Source organism: Sesamum indicum, linkage group LG8 (assembly GCF_026168435.1).
Source record: "Sesamum indicum cultivar Baizhima isolate 11 linkage group LG8, ASM2616843v1, whole genome shotgun sequence".
NCBI lineage: Eukaryota > Viridiplantae > Streptophyta > Magnoliopsida > Lamiales > Pedaliaceae > Sesamum > Sesamum indicum.
In genome coordinates, this window is record NC_142664.1 from 30,428,095 (window position 1) to 30,450,275 (window position 22,181).

At 36.4% G+C, this 22,181-nt stretch overlaps 4 protein-coding genes and 1 non-coding gene across 5 annotated transcripts; 2 read left to right on the forward strand and 3 right to left on the reverse strand.

Annotated features, from left to right (window-relative positions):
* Positions 1 to 349: 349 nt before the first annotated feature.
* Positions 350 to 2,156, reverse strand: LOC105169595 (allene oxide synthase 3-like). Its single transcript, XM_011090021.3, has one exon. The coding sequence runs from the start codon at positions 2,038 to 2,040 to the stop codon at positions 619 to 621; it is 1,422 nt and encodes a 473-aa protein (XP_011088323.1). The 5' UTR covers positions 2,041 to 2,156; the 3' UTR covers positions 350 to 618.
* Positions 2,157 to 7,274: 5,118 nt separating this feature from the next.
* On the forward strand, positions 7,275 to 8,986 carry LOC105169596 (cold-regulated 413 plasma membrane protein 2). Its single transcript, XM_011090022.3, has 4 exons — positions 7,275 to 7,566; positions 8,053 to 8,160; positions 8,269 to 8,339; positions 8,519 to 8,986. The coding sequence occupies exons 1-4, from the start codon at positions 7,373 to 7,375 to the stop codon at positions 8,770 to 8,772; spliced, it is 627 nt and encodes a 208-aa protein (XP_011088324.1). The 5' UTR covers positions 7,275 to 7,372; the 3' UTR covers positions 8,773 to 8,986.
* Positions 8,987 to 9,133: 147 nt separating this feature from the next.
* On the reverse strand, positions 9,134 to 13,699 carry LACS2 (long-chain acyl-CoA synthetase 2). Its single transcript, XM_011090023.3, has 19 exons — positions 13,363 to 13,699; positions 12,958 to 13,021; positions 12,726 to 12,815; positions 12,566 to 12,622; positions 12,434 to 12,482; positions 12,210 to 12,286; positions 12,078 to 12,117; positions 11,806 to 11,900; positions 11,540 to 11,704; positions 11,324 to 11,434; positions 11,146 to 11,233; positions 10,989 to 11,055; positions 10,817 to 10,892; positions 10,626 to 10,743; positions 10,264 to 10,509; positions 10,044 to 10,183; positions 9,758 to 9,940; positions 9,559 to 9,678; positions 9,134 to 9,438 (listed from the first exon to the last, which is right to left on the reverse strand). Exons 1-19 carry the CDS (start codon positions 13,506 to 13,508, stop codon positions 9,391 to 9,393), a joined length of 1,980 nt encoding a protein of 659 aa, XP_011088325.1. The 5' UTR covers positions 13,509 to 13,699; the 3' UTR covers positions 9,134 to 9,390.
* On the forward strand, positions 13,070 to 13,143 carry TRNAI-AAU (transfer RNA isoleucine (anticodon AAU)). The gene has a single exon. It is a non-coding gene; the product is annotated as a tRNA-Ile (tRNA).
* A 3,380-nt stretch (positions 13,700 to 17,079) lies between the features above and the next one.
* On the reverse strand, positions 17,080 to 18,597 carry LOC105169902 (RING/U-box superfamily protein). The gene has a single exon (XM_011090455.3). It carries the CDS (start codon positions 18,591 to 18,593, stop codon positions 17,358 to 17,360), a length of 1,236 nt encoding a protein of 411 aa, XP_011088757.3. The 5' UTR covers positions 18,594 to 18,597; the 3' UTR covers positions 17,080 to 17,357.
* Between the last annotated feature and the right edge of the window lie 3,584 nt (positions 18,598 to 22,181).

Sequence of the window (22,181 nt, forward strand, 5' to 3'; positions counted from 1 at the left end):
GAGCACTTCAAAAGAACAAGACGACTTCAAATAAACAACTATTCAACCCGACGGAAATATTAATTGGTCCAACAATAGCACCTTGTTTCTTTGAAACTTAAATTTTGTCAGTTTGAAGATTCAGTTTTGATTGTCAATTTTTTTTTTAAAAAAAAAAAACAAAAATTATATGACAATCATTATTTCATGAAACAGACTTTCTTACAAAAAAAGATAAACATTCACCAATGGCCATCTTCCACTTAACTTTAAAATCTCGTCATTTTTAACAATAGAATACATATATTTCGGACATATTACAACATTTGTAAACTTTGAGACGTGCCCACTACATCATACTACACCAACATATCTGAAACAATCATTTTTTTTTTATTCATAATAATGAAACACTAGGGAAACAATGCACAAGAATTACAATCTCAAAACACCACACATTCTAAATACATAATATTGAAAATGTTTGATCTAAACTAGGTTTTGTAATTAATTGATCTACAATTAAATTATAATGATCAGTCACATGATAAATTTAATGTTGGATGGATTTTGAGTGATCCAAATTTAATTTGGATAAAAGGAAAAACAATGCAATTAACATTGAATGGTAGCATTAATTCAGGAGCTTTGTGTAGCTTTTGTTAGTGACTTGAACGTCAGCACGGCTGATCCGAACACTAAGTTCGAGGTATCAACCTTAAATGTATCGTAGTTGAGGAAAAATTCCACCAACAGTAACCTGCACAACAGCACCACCAACTCCTTCCCCGGGCATTGCTTGTTCTCCGTCGTCGGACCATCCGTTTCTCTCCCATTCGACCAATACACGTACTGGATCAACTTCTCTCCCTCCCCCACAAATCTATCGGCTATAAATTCATCGGGATTCTCGAAAACCTTGGGATCTTTGGTTGCGATTGGCTGGTACCCAAACAGCATTTCCCCTTTCTTGATCAAGAACGAGGATTCGTGGTTATGGATGGTGAAATCCTGCTTGGCTTTGGCGTATTGATAAGGCACTGGGGGTTCAATTCTCAATGCCTCGTAAACAACTGACTTGGTCAGATTCATCTCGTCCAGGGCTGATAGAGTCACCCCACCTTTCTTGACGGCGGCCCTGATTTCATCCGCAAGCCGGCGGTGCAAATCTTCTCCGGCAGCGCCGACCCACTTGATCAGAGCTGGAAACAGTCGTTTCATTCCGCCGTAAGCGTTGAACCCTGCTAGAAACACCAGGTTATGGCAGGCTTCGTCTCTTTTCAACCCGATTCTTTCAGCTTCATCCAAAAGCGGGCCTGCTGACTTATAAAAAGCTTCGTACAGCTTATTATAATCAGATTTTACGAGGAGAAAAGGCAGTGGGAATGTGTGGATCAGCAAATCTTCCAAGAGCTTGGGAACAAACTTTAAGCCCAAAGTCATGAGCGGGGCGAGCTGCAAGAAAAGCCACTTATCCACCATTTTCGGGCCCTTGGACCCTATATTAGCTTCTGATGGGCTCTTATCGCACAACAGACGGAAAACGAACTCAAAGGACGCGGTGTCACTTAAGTCGTTGAAGTTGGAACTGCCTTTAGAGGAGACCTCATCTTCCAGTCCCGAAAAAAGCCCGGATATCGTCTGCCTGAATAACGGGATAATTATCTTATGCTTTCCGGCAAGAAAAGACAGAAAAAAACCTTTGAGAATTGCGTGGTTGGGTTCAGAAGGATCCAAATAAGCGCAGGCCCGGTAGCCGCCGGTGAACGCGGTGGAGGGCATGAAAGTGCCGTCGAGCACGTCTCTCTTCTCGACTTTCGAGTTGTCGAAAAGGGTCTGGAAGCTAACAGCGTCAAGAAGGCAGACGACGCGAGGATCTCGGGCCATAAACGGGCCCGGCGGCATGTTGCAACGGAAAACCGTGGATTCATACTTGTGCATGCGGGTCTTGAAGAATTCAACTTCTCCTTGGCTGTAGTAATATTTGAGGCGATCGCCGATGGACCCGAAAAATGGGAGGCCGTAGTCGCCGGGGATTTGTCGGGTTGGGAGGTCTGACATTGGTGCAGACTTGACGAAGAAGACAAGTGGGGCTCAGTATCGAGGATTGAAATGTTTGAATGAAATAAGAGTGGAAGAAATAAGAGATTATTTATACACCATCATCATAGTATTTGTAATAATTTAAGGCCGTTCAACGTATCTAATTTCTGCAATTTTATGTTCAACAAAACAAATTTATACACGCATCATTATTATAAATATTACAGAAATTATGATCTGATGGGCGAGTAATTAAGAGATTATTTTTCTTACACGTCATACTACTTTAAGCTGTAATTTATACAGCACGCATTCATCCTCTGCGTATTTGACAAACTATTACACTAATTTATTTTCAACATTGTAAATAGGTCCACTCTTATTATTTTTCATAATTCTTATGAACTTTTTTGAAACGTACAACCGAACTCCTCTATTGAAAGATTCCTTTTTCTTTATCCCAACATCAAAATTCATTGTAATAATTTTATCACGAGCAATTCCAGAGTTGAAAGAAATGTGGCCAAGTATTATTACAAATACTGTAGTGTACATGGTAATACGACAAACTTATTGCCTAGTAATAAGTGAAGGTCCCTCAAGAATATCATATTTTTTTTCTAAATAAAATTGAAATCGATTTGAATATATTTGATTAATTATATTAAAAATGTATACTAATTTTTTAAAATTATACATCAATTATATAATATGTTTCTACACTAACTATATAGCTATTTATTTGGAACGATTAAGTGGTTTAACAGTAACACATTATTCCTTTGAAAGATAGACCACGGTGTCGAATCACATAAAATAATTGAAAAATCAACTTAAATCCTCTTTTAAAAAGAAAAAAAAAATCATAGTTATTTATTTGGATTTGTTCATCAAAATTAAATTCTAATTAAAAATTTGTGAATTTCACTTAATTTACCTAACGGGTTGGTATGCTTCTTGTTGATTATTCTTCACTAGATGGAAAATTCAATTGAAATTAAACTTTTCTGAATTCAACTTGTTTTTATGGAATTATTCTTCCCTTAATGAAAAATTCAATTTGAATTACAATTTTTTGAATTTAACTTGTTTTTACCCAAACGGATCGGTATGCTTCTCATTAATTATTTTTCATTAGGTAGAAATTTTTTATCCAAATCAGCAGATAGCTTATTAATTATTAATTATTGATTAATTAATTGCAGCTATACATATATTTAGGGTACGTCATGAAAATTAGAGAGGGCCTGAGAGCTGACGATTACGTATTTTTCTAGTTAGATAAAAGGTTAGATTGGCACTTTGGTATTTAATCTCCAAGGTTGTCTCTTTTATTACTCTATCCATCTTTAAATATTTTACCTAAAAAAGGGAACAGTGAAAGGACAAAAAACACACACAAGTATTTCACTCCAATGAGTTTGCACATTTTAATTTTTGTCCCAAAAGATAGGGGACAGGACAATGAGTGAACTCCTAAGCATTCTCAAAGAGGGTACGTCCTTTCTTGCGTACCCAAACTCCAAAGCAATCAAGCAGTCGGGGAAGGCCGCCACACTAATAACTGGAACCCATACCCTTTATTATTATTATTATTTTTTTTTTTATTTGAAGTGATGAATATTATTAATAAAAATAATTTAATTATAATTTTTTTATTATATATCAATATCTAATAAATATAACTGTAACGTTCATATTTTGATAAACAATATTATATAAATAATTTCTAAACAATATATGTTGTTACAGTAAACAACGCATACTATTTAGTAGAACAGCATTCCACGTATATAGTGGGCTCGAATTCATAACTTTTAAAGTTATAGGGCCTCAACTTTGCCAATTAAGATAGGTGTTATTGGTCCGAACACTATACCTAATTACATCCAATTAATTATAAATCTCCAATCTTTAAAAAAAAAAAAGAATACTTTCAAAATCATATAAAATAAGAGTATTTTTTGAGTTTGAATCTTATTGACATCTATTTATAAAAAAAAATTCACTGCAAAGTTTGAACGTAAAAAAGTGTGTGGTTTAGCATCCACGTTTTTCACTTTAAATGTACCTATGTTACGGAACGTAAAATGTTTAAAATTATGTTTCCTTTATAGAGTTAATGTGAGTTTTATTGAAAAGTCAAATTTGTACATCACAAATAATAGTTTTATGCAGGAACGTGAAAGAGCATGGACATGGACATGGAGGTTTCAATTTAGAATTCAGCACGATAATGTTAATAATTACTAGCATATGCACCACATTTATTTAATTCCAGTATTCACATTAATGGTGAATATGGTGACCATATGCCAGATTAAGAATGGTGGTATATGCTCATGCACTCTAATTTTCTAAATAAATTAGCTCCAATTCTACGATTATGTAAGTTGATAAAGTATGAGACTGCAGAAATCATAATTATATTAATTTTAATAAATTTATTTCGACCACTTTTATTAAATAAAATAAATATCTACATGTCGAATAAAATTTGAAATGTCAAATTTATTGATGGAATTCTAATTGTAATGAAGAGTGATGGCTGGTGGGGCAAAACATCAATTGAATGAAATGCAGCACACCCATTTTGATTCAGAAATATTCGGTTGTTGGTATATTTTCTGTATGAATATATACAAAGTTTTTTTTTTAAAAAAAAAAAAAAATATATATATATATATATATATAAAATATTATCACTGAAAATAATGGTCAGGAGTTGGTGATGTCATTTATCATCAGTACTTCAATAAGTTGGTATCCTAACATATTATTTTAAGAAATTAAATATTACTTTGAGACGTTGGGTAAAAATTCAAAATAAGTTTTGAACAGAAGAAAAATTAAATATGGTGTTTAGATGTTTGAAGAGCATTTTAAGTAGCATGCTAAATGAGAGGTTTTCTAACTAATAATGCTTTAGTTTAGTAATTAGGATTAAAGTTTTATGAACAAATTTGATGTTATGGGTTCGAGTCATACAAAATATGTGAGTATTTATTTCGCTTTACATGAATTTTATGATTTATCATAACGAATTTTATTATTCTAAATATATTGATTGAATTGCAGTTTTAGTCCTACCCAGTAGGGTGTATTGCACTCACAATTTACGGACTTAGCACATTTAGTCTGATAGGATAAATATTATTGTATTTGTGGTTCTATATGATAAAATTTATGAGACATTTGATTTCATAGGATATAAATTTATTTATATCTAATTGGACCAAATGTGCCACAATTTTATATATTATGAGACTAAATATGCTATAACACATAGAACTAAAAATGCGATAATATTTATTTGATAAGACTGAATGTGCTACGTCTGTAAATTATGAGATGAAAAGTACAATATACCCTATTGTCGAGGATTAAAAATACAATTTCCCGTCAAAGGGAGGAGTAGTTAGGGATATGATGGTGTGATGGGCCCAGAATTGAATGTCCACTCCTCTCTATTGTTTTTTATTTATTTATTTTTTTTTGGAAAAATCAACCTCCCCTGCCCTGTTCTGTACTCTTATCTTGTGTAAGGAGTGCTTATATAATAATAATAATTTATAAAGTTGAAAGGGCAATCCCCCCAACTCTGATTTCCCAGATCTGATTATTTATTTGTTTAATGCACATAATAGCACCATATCTGCTACTCTTATTTCAACTATTGACTGCGACTTAAACATACCAACTCCCACATAGTTTTTAAATCATTTCAATGTATTGCATAAAGTTTATTTATTTTAATTTTCCATGTTTTTATTCTATAAAAATATTTCACTCATTTGTAATAAATGTAAAACGTTTGCATTATTTTTGTTTATTCCATCACAATTTACATATAGTAAACACATTCTATTTTTTAAAGGACAAAACAATTAATTTAACTTTTTTATTTTTTTTTACTTTATTGTCCTTGAGAATAGTATGTAATCACTTTTGGGTCAAATTTTCGCCAAGAAAAATGTGATTTGAGATGACAAAGTGTAAATTTCATGTATTTTGGATAATTGACGAATATAATAAAAATAGTATAAAGAAAATAGTTTTATTTAACCTTTTAAAATGGAGAAAAATGCAATTTAGCTCCCTGTGATATTGCAAATATACAAATTATTCTCTTATAAAACTTAGCAGTTCATCCTTTATATTTTTTAAAATGCAACAATTTTTATCTGCTTGTATTTTTTAAAATTAAGCAACTTATCTTCCTAGATAGGGGGATAAATCGCTTCATTTTAAAAAATATAGGGGGATAAATTACTATTATTTTTTAATAGGGAGATAATTTGCTTATTTGTAATATGATAGGGGTAAATTGCATTAAACCCTTTTAAAATGTTATTAATCATCAACATACTAAAAAATGCATAAATATCATACTAGTCCTTCAAAGTCTTCTTACAACTCCCGCAATCCAAATATATCATTGTAAATTGGTGTTGTAATTTATATTTTTTTAATAAATAAATAATGCATATAATATGAAGGCATCGCAAGATCCATCCACGTGTTTTTCAAGTTACTTCCTTCTTTACGCTTTTCTACTTTTCAGCTTTCAAATAATGACATCAGCGGAGATCGCTAGAGCAATCCCGTTTCAACTAATGGGCCCAAATATGCAAATATATTATGAAGGCCCAGTACCAAAGGGCCCAAATCTTTTTTCTCTGTACATCCAATCGATTTTATTAGAAATAATTAATTTTAGTTCCTATATTTTTATATTTATTTTAGTAATTCATATGTTAAAAAAGGTATTTGTTTCAGATTATCAAACCGAAAAGAATCTAATCACTGAGAAATATTGTTTTCTTTAAAAATTTATTAAAATATTTTCCAAACGCTCTGATTTTTCATTTTAAAAATTAATTGATTTAGCTGGTCAAGATTTTGAATTGTCTTTTGTAGGCAACATATTCATTGTTCACATGACATTAAATTATTATATATATATATAAGAAGATTGAGAATAGATGTAATTGATGTATTATGTAGCAAGTTGATATCCAAATAAAAGCCAACCAAAAAAAGGGATAATTATTTATTTTTGTAATGCAGTTTTTTTTATTTAATGCGTTAAGGGAAATTTCTAGCACTATAAAAATTATATTAATAATACCTGAAATGGACAACTGGCAACAGTTGTTCGTTAATTATTATGAAGTTTGAACCTACCAAAATAATTGAACTCCCACGTGTCCCCCAACCCCACCAAAATCCAACACTTGATAGTTGATACACTCAAAACGCTTACCTGCAAAAGGGAAATCGTTTTGACAGTTCCTTGTCTGATTTTTGTTCCACAAATCCCAATCTCTGGTACTAACAAGTGAGAAAGATGGATAAAGTGCTGGGGGGAAAGAGAAGTTATTTGGCGATGAAGACTGATTACGCAGCAGCCAACGAACTCATCACTTCTGACTTGAAAGATGTCGGGAACGCGGTGAAAAAGCTAGCCAATCATGCTGTCAAGCTTGGTGGCCTTGGATTTGGGACTTCCTTTCTCAAATGGGTTGCTGCTGTCGCTGCCATGTAACCCCTTTTTGCCTTGCCAATTTTACCTCGATTCATCATGTGTTTTGCCTTTCTTTCAAGTTTATTACTTCCACTTATGTGTTTTGGAGATCTGGGTTTTTGGATGAATTATGAGGAAATTAGATGAGATTTTTTGTTGTCAAGGGTGAGGTACTGTTGAGTAAGTTTCTTTGACTAGTAGGTGTGTGTTCATCTTGTATGTAAAGGTAAATGTAGTTGTAATTATGGATTATATGAATCAATTAGTTGATGTTTTCTTTGTGAATGGATATCCCCTTATCTCAAAACTGTGATGTTACCTGTGATTGACGACGTTCGATCCGTCATATATTCAATTAACTAAAAGTTAAACTGTATTGCTTGTTTGTCTCGTTTACAATGGAGACAGTCCCAGGATATTACTTCTCTTGCATCATTTGACTTCTCTTTGACCTGTGTGCACATACGATCACCATGAACCAATACCTCTCTTTCTATCTGCAGTTACTTGCTAATCTTGGACCGCACAAACTGGAAAACCAACATTCTTACATCCCTCTTGATCCCCTACATTTTCCTCAGTCTTCCTTCATGGTTATTTAGCCTGCTCAGGTAATTATCCTCATCTTAGGTAACCGTCTCATATTCTTTTCACTACTTGTTATCGACCTGCTTTAACAATCTCCTTGTATTACTATTTTCATGTGGATAACAATACAGGGGAGAACTTGGAAAGTGGATTGCTATTATTGCTGTTGTGCTACGCCTATTCTTTCCCCGACATTTCCCAGGTCCGATGCCATTCTTAATCACCATATAGTATCGCAGCATTAATTGCAACATCGAATGTTCCGTTAAACCCTCGTACCTACCAATTTGGCATTCTTTATATACACATTACGATCAAACACATAGTTATGTGATACTTTAGTCTTGACGATGACAAGAACATGGATGATTTTTGGTGCAGATTGGTTGGAATTGCCAGGAGCTTTGATCCTTCTGATTGTGGTGGCTCCTAGCTTCTTTGCCGTAACCATAAGGGGCAGCATTGTGGGAGTATTTATTTGCTTGGCCATCGGGTGTTACTTGCTGCAGGAACATATCCGAGCATCTGGTGGGTTCAGGAACTCCTTTACAAAGAGCAACGGCATTTCAAACTCTATTGGGATACTGCTCCTCTTCTTATATCCAGTTTGGGCACTCGTACTTTTCCTTCTTTAGAACATTAATGGAGCTTAGGCCGATATTTCTGTTTGGAACATACATGATATATTTGTGAAGGTGTGAAAAAATTGATGCGAGTCCAATTGGTTTTGTTGTGACAAAGTGTGTTTGCTGGTTGTTTGATAGTACGGTATTATATGTTCAGCAGTCTGTAAAAAGAAACCGATTCATGAATGTGTATCAAATTTTATGCGTTTGCTCTTGAAAGTTATGTACAATGGTGTAACTTGTGTGTATGCTAATTTCTTATCTTTTTCAAATTCTTTGCTAATGATTGCCTCAACTAGAAGAAAGGAATCGGTGCATTCTGGAGTTAAGCTCTATACAGCATAGATCCCCATTAACATGTTACTCCCACTGCAAGATTCAAGACATGATATTTATATAACTGTTACTCGATTAGTTCTATATCTAAGAAAGATCTAAAGAGAGAAATATAAGGATAGATTTATCATACACCCTGAAAATTTTTGAACTTATTGCCATATACATGAACATTGATGAGAACAAGACTGTTGGAGAAATGCCTGATTTCTTCCTTGCCCAGTTTGTGAGGACGAGGCTTTAATCCTGACTCTAGACCATCTGTAGAAATTTCCCAGGATGATGCTGTTTTTATGCTTTTGTTTCTTTGGCTTCACTGTACAACTGATCAATGCAGTCCTGTATATGTTTTGCAACATAATGTAATGACAGCATACAATGTTAACCAAGAAAGATAATGTTCAGAGAGATACTCAGGCAGTGGAAGAATACAGGAGCAATAAGAAGTGACTCATTCACCTTGTAATACTTGAGCAGCTGTGGGCGCTTGAGTTTAAAAGTTGGAGTAACTAGATCCCGATCGATGCCAAAAGGAGCAGGCTCTAGATGAACACCTCTTAACATCTCAAAACCGCGAAGCTGAAAATTTGAAGTATTGGATATAAGTGAAAATTTGTGCATGAGGTAATCAGAGAGGAATGGAACTCGTGTAACATACATTATGTGTTTTGGCAGTGCTGTTGAGCTCATCTAGCATGTATTTCCTAGCCTTTATATTACTGCACAGAGACTGAAAATCTCCTTTCTCTTGATTATTTGCCGCCCATTCTTCAAGCGCCTTCTTCTCGGGCACAACCACAGCCACCAGAAATGACTCAAAACTGTTACCGTATACCCAAATCTACGGAAAATTTGGTACTTGCTGCTGTTAGTAAGCTGAATAAATACAACAATACAACCTATTACATGATGAGAGAAACTGTAGTCTGGTGTCTTTAACTCACCGATGTAATAAGTGGGCATCGCGAGTAAACACTCTCGATACTCTCCACAGCCACATACTCCCCTTGGGACAGCTTGAATATGTTCTTTTTCCTGTCGATGATCTTCAGTGCTCCGCTTGGCTGCCACTCCCCAACATCACCTACAACGTTCAAAATATTATGTGGGGAATGCGTAGAAGGATCACATTCTTGGCTCTCTTGCAGGACTGAAGATACCTACCTGTATGGAACCAGCCGTCGACGACTACTTCTGCTGTAAGATCAGGGCGTTTATGGTATCCAGAGAATAAGGTGCTCCCCCTTAGACAAATTTCACCTCTCGGAACAGAAGAAAGCGCATCATATCCCATCTCAGGCACTGATTCAAGCCTCGCCTCGATTGTCGTCATGGGGACGCCCACTGTTCCCATCATAGGGTACACATTTGCTATGGAAGTGAAACACCCGCTACAACTTTCTGTAAGGCCTGAAGTGAAAAATACATGAAGACAAGTTATCAAAGAATCCGACAACAGCGGAAGAGATGTTTAGAATTGTATTGTTATTGCTACTTAGTTGAGAAATTCAATGAAATATCAGTACCATATCCTTGGGACAACACACAGCAGCATGTGACCCTCAAGAACTCCTCGATGTGCTTAGGCAACGGTGCGGCTCCAGACAACATGAGACGAACTCTTCCACCAAATCCTTGTTTAATCTGAAAGCAGAGTAAAAAATGAGGGACTAAGACGAATGAACTCATGAAATCGGACAACTTAAATGTTGCTAACCTTATCGAAGACCAGCTTGTCGAAGAAAGGAGACGCTTCCTCTTGCCTGAGTCCTTTCTCCAGGTTCCTTAATTTACTGAAAAGAACCAACTTGTTATCTATAGACCAGGAACTGAAAGAACTAAGATTGATTGTAACAGGCTAACAGCATTTCTACATAAACAACACGCACTAATTGTAAGCGATCTGGAAAAGAGACTTCCTCAGCGCACCACTCGCAGAGATCTTATCCATAATGCCTGAAAACGCAAAGAAGAAAGGAAAAGAAACAGATGAAGAGATCTTTAACGGAATCTTGATTCAAACTAAGTATATAAGTGACTCCATACCTGTGTATATCCTGTCATAAACTCGTGGAACCCCACAAAAGATAGTCGGCTTCAACACAATAAGATCCTCGATCAGAAATCTAATGTCCTGCAAAAGTACAGAAACAGTAAATGCGTCAAGCATGCAACATGGTTGTTTTCTGCAACGTTGAATTCTATAGCACGATATTGATCTCACCCCTTGCCAAAATCCAATCGAGGACCCACGGTAGATGCAGTAGGTCTCCATAATTTGATCAAATATGTGGGCTAGTGGAAGGAAGGAAAAGTATACATCCTCTTCTGTGCCCTGCAAAGAGTTGAAAATTTTCTTTACTTGTAGTTCGTTTCTACTGAATTTGACAAAGAGAGAATCTCACTGGAAATATAGAGATCACGGAATAGATTTTCTTACCACTTTGTCTGTCTCTAGAAGAAGTTGATCCATAGACAAGACTTCTGCCATGAAAGCAGCGCTGGATAGGATGACACCCTTTGGTTCTCCCGTCGTGCCACTGGTGTACATTATCGTGCAAGTGTCGGTCTTCTTCTTAGGAGGAAGATTTTCATCTAAATCTCCCTGCAAATTTAGGACAGAATAAAGATGTTATTACAAGAAGAGGTAGTAGTTAAACATGGTACAAGTTCTACAAGGTTATTGATTTATGAACTTGAACTAACCAATAGAGCAAACTCTTCCCAGGAGAAGCAAGCTACACCTAGTTCCTCAGCTGTCTCCTTGTGCTTATCAGACACCTTCCCAAAGCTGACAATGGCTTAAGAAACACCAGCATCTCTCAATTACTACAAAATGCATTATTACAAGTTCAAAAATTCTGGCCCAAACGGGGTTCAGCCATACACTGATTGCATCACATTTCTGATGTGATTGGTCGTGTATGACCACACCTAGTTCGAACAAGAATTTCCAAAAAAATGATCAATCTACCTACTTTTCAGATGTGAGACACACTTGGGGAGACATGTTAGTATCTGCAGAAAGATATATTAATTTATTACACAAATTTGTACATGAAGAAAGAAAATTATGGGAATAGAAAGCAAGAACAAGGGTTCGAACATACAGGTACTAGCTTGCTTTCCTGGACAAAAGCTATGGAAACTTCAGCATGATTTATAATGAACTCCACTGCATTTGCACCTGAATGCAGTTTATGCCAAAAAAAAAAAAAAGAATTAACGATAAATAAAATAAAAATAAAAAATCCCCAGTAATTTGCATGATCGTAAACTGAAATCCTAATTCGGCATAAATTGAGAAAATCAAACATGAATAGAATAAGATTACCAAGTGTATCATACAGTGGTACGTATGTGACAGATTGACCAATACAAGCCTGTACGTAGATCAGACAAACAAATCAATTATAACGTGGCATGATACAAAATAACAAGACCAAATTTTATTAATTAACTTTACCTCCATGCCGATAATCCATTCGGGGCAGTTAGCTCCATATATGCCACATTTGTCTCCCTAAGTATATAAAACAATGTATCCATTTTTTAACATGAAAATCAACTTATGTCCCGCATATTTTTTATATTTAGGGGAAAAAAATTATAGTAGCAGTACTAACGGGATTGACACCACGGCGTCGCATAGCGGAACCGATCTTGAGCGTTGCATCATAGACTTGCTGGTACGTTAGCCAAGTGTATGCACCCGCCTGCCAAATTTTTGGTATGTCGTTAATATTAGAAACTTGGGTGCATTCCACGTCAATTACAATTATATTTTCTTTACATATTATAAGTAATGAAATTTGAGGTGAATTAGGGGGTAGGAATGTAATTTGGATATATTTGCACCTTTCCGTCCTTGATTTGACGGCGGCCCAGCATCTGGTTATTTGGGTTCTTTTTCACGGAGGCACTGTGGATAAAATGATAGTATAAAGTTCATTAGAAATCAGATCAACAAGGCCTATTAGCTCAGTTGGTTAGAGCGTCGTGCTAATAACGCGAAGGTCGCAGGTTCGAGACCTGCATGGGCCAATTCCCTTTCATTTTTGGCCTTTTCACAGACACTCCTTTTTGTTTTGGGTCTCCTCTTTTTGATTCACAGGAAATTTTGCAAAAAAAATCATTAAAAAAAGAAAAAAAAAAGAAAGGTGCGGCGCAATAGAAGAGCATCAGAGTTGAGAATTTGCAACACAAATCGGCCAGACGCACAGGCACGCAGAATACGCAGTGAGAGTTGATAAGAGGAAAAACCTGAAGAAGTTCCATGGAGAGTCGAAGTGAGTGGGGATGTCGAGAAGCCCATCCTTGGCATAAATGCAGCGGTACACCGGTCCTGCCGACGGCTTCCCGTCGCTCGCACCCCTTCCATCCTCAACCTTCACAACGTAATCCCCCATCCCCACTCCTAAATCAATCAAATCAAAAGTGGGAGGGCAGTGAACTCCCTTTCCTTGTCTCTGTTTTTGTTTGAATTAGGTTAAAACATTAAATAAAGAGAGGAGAGGGTGGGGAGTGGGAGCAATAAATTGGTGGTGGAAGGAAGACATCTCAGCTGAATAATGGCGGCCTTTATGAGTGTCAGTGATCCGATGGTTTTACAGATGAGACGCCTTCAATTTTCATTTATGGTTGGTAGTTGAAACTTGAACCCTTTTCCCTCTTCTTTTTCTCTTTCTGTTTTCCACACATTATCATATATTTTTGCTTCAATCTCATCATTTTAATTATATGTGTAAGTAATAAATAATCACTATTACAATATACCAATAATTAATTTTAAATTTTATATCCGGAGTCCCATTTTAATATTTTGAAAATTAGAGTTTAAATATACAATGTATGAGAAACTCGTAAGATTGTGGAGGTCTCAACTAATCAGGTCAACAACGTCAAGAAATGATAAAAGCTTTTTATTTATGAGTGGCAAAAGTTGGACGAGACCAATAACCAATAATCATGTCGACTAAGTACTAAACCTTTATTGCACTTAATTTTGGGACAATTACTCCCGCTTTCCACTACTTTTTGTATAATTACATGTAAATTTTATATTAAAACTAATTATTGTGTCGTTGTATCATACATCATCACTCAAACATATATAATTATTTGCAGATTAAATTTAATTTTGATATTAATTTTAATTGCAATAATGTGTTTCGCAGTAAATATTCATATTTTGTGATTAATCGGGTGTTTTCTGTGAGTTGTTGAAAGTTGCTAAACGTTTATATCGAATCAGATACAATTGCAGAAAATCGTGATTCTCCCTACTAAATTAATGTGGGTGTCTATATCAAGGAAAAAGACATGCAAGTTTTTTTGGGTTTTCTCTGGACTTTGTTGTTGATTATGATTATAATTTTAAATGAAGGGTAAATTAGAAGCGTCTCCCAAAAAATTTATTATAATAATAAATATTTTCTAATCATTTCAAAAATTATAAAATACCTTCTAAAATGATTGTCTACAGGGAAATATTTATTAAAATATTTATAATTTTTCAAACAATACAAAAATATTTATAATTACAACAAATTGGGGGCTGTGTGGCTTGAAATTATGGAGATGAACAATTTGGCATCCCCTTGTTACTACCCACAATATTATGAAGATAACACTATTACTCAAATGTGAGAATCGAAATTGGAGTTGTATCATCAGTACTCATCAATGAACATATAATTCAAAAAATATTTTATTTTAATTAAAGAATTAACAAGTGGTAACTGTATAAAGAAATGAGCAAATAATAAAGTGTAGTTGTGCAGGAGTGTAATTTCAAAGGGGGGTAATAATGAAGAATCCAACAAAAGAGAGAGTCAAGTACGAAATTCCAGCGGTCACCCAACCCCATATTCCTCCCTCTCATCTTTCTCTGTCCACAAAAGCACCACCGACTTCATTCCACTTTCAAGTTGCCCCCTCCCTTTGAATTTCAGTAGACAATAGTGTGCCACATCTTATACATATAATTTTTATAAATGAATTAATATAAAATATTTATATAAATTGTATTATTAATTTATATCAAATTAAAAATATATATTAAGATAAATATTTTGATTTATAAGAAGTTGTGAAGACAGAGAAAAATAAAAATTAATAAAATAAAAAAATTGACAGACTATAAAAATGTGAGACACCATAGTATACTATTTCTTAAAAATAAAGTATAGATATTAATTTTATTTCAATTAAATACTAATGCGAGCAAAAGATAGTATTTGAGTCCAGTTGGGATAGAAAGTAATGAAATAAAATGCTAAAATTTAAGATGGTATAAAATCAATGAAATTGATAGTGAAATTACGCGTTTCTTGTGTACAAGAGAGAGAATAAAATTAAAGTTTAAAGTGTAAAACTCCAAGTAAATAATTAAAATTGTAATTATGAGAAAGTTGGCTTTAAAGTTGTGAAACTTTAAGCTAGTTGGATAAGACCCCTGATGAATTCGGTGGAGGATTATCTCCTAAAGCTTGGTGATCTGTGATCCTATGAGGAAGTTAGTGTCCGCTGCAAATGAGGATATCTTCCCAAATGTTTGGTAAAATGGTTGAGAAGATACCTTCTATCAACTGGAATTTCAAAACTTTAGAATTTGAAGATTATTTTTGACTGAAGGTGTTGTGAGTCTTCATTGAGTGTCCAGTCCTACGATTCTATAGGGTCTGAAAATGTCCTAATTCCAGGTGAGTACCATATGATATGAACTTTTACTTTAGTTGAGGAATTTAGGCCTTTAAATTTTCTTGGTGGTAGAGGTTTTTTTTAGATTTAGATCGTCTGGACATCTTTAGACAAATTTTTTTTCGAAATCTTGCATTCCTTCGTTTTTACGATCACTTTCTTCTTTAGGATCATTTGGATTATCACATTTTTTTGGGTATCAAATACTTTGCCCAAAAAGTCTCTTCCTCTGGTTTTTATTTTGCTCAAATTAAATCTTCCATTTAATTAGGCAGAACTAATATATCCAGAACAGTGAGAGGGAGAGTGAGACCTACTTCTTATGTGAGCCGGGCCTCAAAGGAGTTGAGTTCATGCATTGCATGGCTGATGGCTCTCTCTCTCTCTCTCTCTCTCTCTCTCTATATATATATATATATATCCCCTTTTTATTTGTTTGGGACCTTTGGGTTGACGTCAAAAGGAACACCAATCCAAGACATCATCATATAAAGGAATTTGCTTTTACATATTTTGTTCTTATCATCATCTTGTCTCTTCTCCATTTACTTTCTTTTTTCGTTAATTACATCAAACCATAAACCTTTTCCCTCTCCCTCTCCTCTGTCCCTTCTCATCTCAAAACTACAAATAATATCAACATTCCGAATCATTACATTACCCGTTTTTTGTTATAATAATTGAACGCTAATTGTCCATTTCTCCCCCATCATTACCAAATATGACCGCCACCACAATTATCAACTATTATATATATATTATATCACCTGATCAAGACATTCACCCTACTTCCTTAGGTAATTATTTATATAAAAATTACAAAAAAAATAATTAACTATATAATTGATGCAATACGATAAATTCAAGATAAGAATTCTCCAAATTGCCTTCAACACATCACTATTCCAATACAAAGCTCAATTTCACCCCCCCCAAATCCCAAAAAAAGCAGCTCCCCCCATAGTGCTACTATGCCCCATTTCTTTCAATCTTCAAACACGAACCATTTTTAGTGCTCCACTTCAATTTGTCCGATTTAGACCACCACCACCATCACAATCACCACCACCACCACCACCGCAGCAGCTGTTCGCCGCCACCAAAATGAAGACCTATCTCAAGTACTCACCGTAAATGTTTGATGAAAGATGAGTTTCCAGGTATTAAAAAAAGTAATGGCGTGGTAGAGGGCGGGCAGCGGGCAGCGGCCATGGCCAGGGCCAGCTCTTGGCATTAATGATGCATTCATCACTTATCCCCACCATCAAGAAAGAATCGTATGAATATTAAATGTACACTAACTTAAGACCTACTTACGCATATACGTACAGATGATAGAGAGTGAGAGACCGACCAACGCCAACCCCTCAAAATTCTTTAAATGCGCCTATTCCCTCAATACCTTCCCCCATTTAATGCCGCCATCAGAAATTTCAGACATGCTATTAATTTCCCCATGAGACGACTCTCTTCCCACCGTCTCATTTTTCGCCCCCCCCCCCCCCCCCCTCCAATTTTCCTCATTTAATTCTCATCCATCCACGTGTCCTTCATCCTCACCCTCTGTTATATCTCTCCGGTGACAGTAGTGCCTCTGGATCGCCGCTTCTTAGCCGGCTGGATGAGAACACCGCCCCAGCTGCTGCTGCCGACGACCTCATGAACATTGGGCTGGCGAACGACTTTGTCCTCCTCGACGAGCTGCCCCCGCTTGATAAGCCCAGACGCATGCTCGACTCGGATAACGGGAAGAACCCGCCGATGCTCCGCCGTCGCAAGAATGGGGATTTCATGCCTCTGTAGTAGCGAAATGAGAAAACCCTGGGTTTTGTTAGGGAGCTAAATGGAGAAGCACGTTTGCTCCAGAAACTTCCGCCGCCGCCTCCTCGCCTATACCGCCACGGCGAGGCTGTTACCGGCTCTAGAACTAGTCTCTCCGATCCTAAGTTTCGTTCGAAGCCGAACGAATATGATCGCTTCAACAAGAAATCCCGGCGGTTGACTCTGTCCTCTGATTGAATATTGCTCCGCCTCGGCGACGCTTCCTGAGTGATTTCTCCCTCTGTAATTGCCTCCGACTCCATCGGAATTTCGCTGAGAGGTTCCAGAATTGTGCTCTCGACTATCATGTCATCAAGACTGGGTCTAATTCTCGCTGCCATTAAAGGAGTGAAGGGGGAATCCTGACGAAATATTCCGGCGCGGCAGAGCGGGCAATTCGCGTGCGACCGGAGCCATATATCTATGCAGTCAACGTGGAAGGCGTGGGAGCAAACCGGAAGCGTACGGACGTAATCGTTATCTTCGAACTCCAACAAGCACACCGCGCAATCGTGGAAGCCGCTTTTACGCGTGTAGACGGACAGAGGAATGGTTTTGATGATCGATTCGTCAAGGCCATACGGTGACAGCACGTGGAAGGCGTCTGTGGGGTCAAACGAATAGGGCAGAGACTCGATATCACCGGCGGACGAGGACGGGACATACCGCCGGCGACGTCGACGCCACCGTCTGTAACGGCGATAGATGTGGATGAAGTGACGGGAGAGGAGGCGCGAGTAGGTGATGATGACGAAGGCGGTTGCGATGATGACAACCATGGCTATCAAGGGTGGACTAAAGTCAACCGGTAATTTTGACGGAGGCGTTGATGATGATTCCGACGACGACGACGACGACGTAAAAGAAGGGGGTGAGTGGGTAGACAAGGGTGTTGTGGGAGATTGAGAAGAAGAGGGCGGGCATGGATGGGAGCGGGGGAGGTGTGGGGCGGGGGCAGGAGGGTGGAGCATGGCGGTAGAGGGTGGAGGGAGGGGTTTAATGAAGGGGGGGAGTGTGGTTGAGTGAGGTGAAGAGTGAGGATGGTTTGTTGTTTGAGGTTTTGTGGGCGAGAGTGCCACGTCATATATTTACTGAATTTAATTGCGGGTGGTGGGTGCACACACAGAGTTTGGGAGTTGGTTTGTAATTGTACCTTTTTTAACTTGAGAGACTTAGGATCACGTGGTGCCGCACGTGATACTGCTTGACTATACTATTGGTGGGTTTGCAGGTCGATGGGGCGTTGTATTGTTGATTGATGCGGCCTAAAAATATAACTTTAGGAAATGATGATGATGATGATGAGGATGAGGATGTGGGTTCCTACTTCCTAGTCCAGGTGTAGAGGATCGAGTATGAAATATTCGCAAATATTTGACTTTTTTCTTTTTGGGGAGTGGGAGTGTGAGTGCGTGGAATGGATGAATTAAATTATAATAAATAATAAATAAACATAAAATAAAAGAATGGTATGTATCTTGTTGCAAGATTACATAATGTATGAATCCATTGAAATATCCAAACGCGGTTTATTTTGAAAACATATTCTGAATATTTAGTGATTAGAAAATTAATAGTTGTTTTAGAACAAATAATATTTTTATTAATGTGATAGTGATAGTATGAGATTGAGGAGCAGAAGGAAGATTTGGATTTGTGGACGTGGTGATGAAATGAAGATGTGAATGGTTGACAAAGAAAAGGGCCAATTAAGGGTCAAATATGGGCTTAGACCACTCCCACTCCCACTCTTCACTACATCCAATCAACTACTGTACTAATAATGCATTGCTGTTCCACCCGGGTTAGGGTTTTAACATCCCTCTTCTATTTCACAAATTGCCACCTCAAAATTCGCCTAAATGTTTCCGGGATTCTTTATTTGGAAATCAGACGACGCGGCGGCGCTTATGCAGCTCTAGACCCACCTTCGCTGCTTGCCTTCCTCTCATCCCCTACATTTTTCCCTACTTCTCCCATCAAAATCAACAACTTTAACTCTGCTTTCTACCTCTGCTATCCTGAATTTACTCTGAATTTTTTTGGTGAATACATTTTACTAATTCTACGTCCCTATTTGGCTCGACCTTGTGTGTCTCAATTCATTTCTCACTTTTGATTATTAGTTGTCACGTGTTTCTTTGTTACTTGTGTTCCTGCCTTACACTCCCTCCCTCCATCCACCCATTCCAATTTTCTAATATTGTTCATTGCCGTATCGTATTGGTCTTTGATATTTATGATATCAAATGGCTTCTGTGTAATATGTTGCCTTCACTATATGATTGTCTTCTTTGTTACACTTGATTGATCCACCCTTATTCACTAATGCATTTGAATTATTAGTCAGATTAGCTGTTTGGGTGTTGGGATGTGGAGTTGGTGAATTGTAATAAAACAAGTGCTCAACATGGGACCTGTTGTGTGAAGCAATTGTCAAGTTGAGTTTTTTTTGCAAACCCATTGTAAACAACGGCTTTAATTAGCTCATGTGTGTTTTTTCTTTTTTAGACCTCCCAATTTCATTCGATTATGTCGTTTCTAAGTTCTACTTTGTCCTTCTCCCCAAGCTTTATCCTAACAGTCTTTTTACCCCCCACCCTCCCAAACAAGATTCCTTGAATACAAGTTTAAAACAGAATAAGGAGAAGAAGAGAAGACACCTGCCCTTACACTTTCTTGCAGATATTCACAGCACCAAGAAGAAAGAAAGCTTGTGTTGAAAGAAAATCTTCAATCAAGTCTGTTATAACCTATCTCCCATTGCATCGGCTTTGTATTCCCATGTTGATTATCGTTAGGAGCTTAATTCGTAGAAAGTTTGTGATGGGAATAGTAAAAGTAGTATTGAATCAAGAGAATAGGATCTCAAGGTAGAAGGAATACATTCCCTATTATGTGATGTAAAGGTTTATGTTGTCTTTTTTATCCGTGAAGATCTTCTGGAATGTTATTTTTTGTCCGAAATCTTGTGGTTGAAGAAGTTACTTCTAAGTTGCATCTCTAATCTCTAAAGGCTGGTTGGAAATGAAAGAAAAGGACTATAACTGATCTGAATTCTTCTAGCTGCACTGGCATCAATAAACCCCCAAGCTAGTACCCCTGCTAATTTATGCTTTCTTGTGGTCTTATTATTTTTTTGAACAGATTTCTTGTGGTCTTATTATTATTATTATTTTTTTGAATAGAATTCTTGTGGTCTTATTCTTGCAGCTATTAATATACATACCTGAAGGAGGGAAGAAAATCAGAAAATACAAGCAAAAGATATATAAGTTTGGCTGGAGGTGTTCCTTTGCTCTTGACTCTGTCTCAGTTATAAGGTAAAGCAACCCAGTTTAACGTATTTGAAGTCCTTTCCAGTCGAGATAATCATTTACGTTTGTGACAGCATGTTGCAGCTGGCAAGAACTTCATCATACAAAAAAGAACTTTACCGCTTCCTTCAAAACCAGATCAAGATATCATTTTTCGAGTGCATTAGGACCATTGGTATATTTATCACATCAAAATTAGCAATAGTAGTTTGTATAAATCAATTGGTAAGCATGCCAAAGAAGGGTCATGCCTGCTGCATACTAAACACTAAGCTCCATCAATTTTGAGAAGATGAAGCAGCTTCAAATTGTCTATAACACTTGTCGATATCCGAAATGGTGATGATGGAAGATCCACATCATGATGTATACGTTGTAATATTCTAACTATTGAGGATAATGTAATAATGCTCTAGAATAGGAATAATTGCATATTAACTTTAATACTGTTATAGGAGTAGTGAACAAGTGAGCGAATCAGATTCACTAAGCCTTTCCAATATTCTCTTCCAAGTACAGATCCCATATCAGGGGATGCCAATTGCCAACACTATTACTTGCATATCACTTAAGTTTTCCAAATGTTGTTCTTTTTTCTCTACCAAAAGAAACAAAAAGAAGATAGATTGGAAGAAACAGGAAATAAAATAAAATAAATGAAAGGAAGAACACTTCACTGACACTGTTGATGTAGAAAAGGTTCATTACTTGAAGCCTTTTTCTCCAACATAGGGTATATTTTGACCATGTGACTAGGATGATTTAACTTGTCTTTATTAATCTTTCCAGTGATTTCACAGTTTGAGGATTGCTTAAACAATTGGTGATGCTTTCTTCCCATATTTTAGCATGTGGAGGAAGAAACACATAGTTTAAAAGCTTTGTATTTCTTGCAAGTTTGCCTTCTTTAGAGTCATTTTCTAAGCTAAGTAACATTTTGTGAGGCATGATCAAGAATCATGCCACTTTATTTCACCAACTTTTAAGTGTTAATTATATACGTCTATTTACGATATTCAGAATATTTGATAGTTAAAAGGGTTTTTACCAGATTGTAACATATATTGAACACCGATACACTTGAGGAGTTGTATTTCACCAAAACTCTAATGCTTATTGAGATTATAGTAAAAGTGAGATTGCAGTGCTGGAAAAGCAAGTTAAAGTAATTTCTAGTACTAGTTCAGCTAATTGGAATTTCTTTTGTTTTTGGAGGGGAAAAAGAAACAGGAAGATTTGATT

Bases quoted from the DNA above. Each gene is read 5' to 3' on its own strand.
- LOC105169902 (XM_011090455.3), bottom strand. From the start codon at position 18,593: ATGCTCCACCCTCCTGCCCCCGCCCCACACCTCCCCCGCTCCCATCCA.
- LOC105169595 (XM_011090021.3), bottom strand. From the start codon at position 2,040: ATGTCAGACCTCCCAACCCGACAAATCCCCGGCGACTACGGCCTCCCA.
- LOC105169596 (XM_011090022.3), top strand. From the start codon at position 7,373: ATGGATAAAGTGCTGGGGGGAAAGAGAAGTTATTTGGCGATGAAGACT. The intron at 7,567-8,052 runs GTAACCCCTTTT...TTCTATCTGCAG, and splicing joins GTTGCTGCTGTCGCTGCCAT to TTACTTGCTAATCTTGGACC. The intron at 8,340-8,518 runs GTCCGATGCCAT...TTTTTGGTGCAG, and splicing joins CTTTCCCCGACATTTCCCAG to ATTGGTTGGAATTGCCAGGA.
- LACS2 (XM_011090023.3), bottom strand. From the start codon at position 13,508: ATGGGGGATTACGTTGTGAAGGTTGAGGATGGAAGGGGTGCGAGCGAC. The intron at 11,056-11,145 runs GTATGGAGTCAC...TTGCGTTTTCAG, and splicing joins TTATGACAGGATATACACAG to GCATTATGGATAAGATCTCT. The intron at 10,744-10,816 runs GTTAGCAACATT...CTCTGCTTTCAG, and splicing joins ACAAGCTGGTCTTCGATAAG to ATTAAACAAGGATTTGGTGG.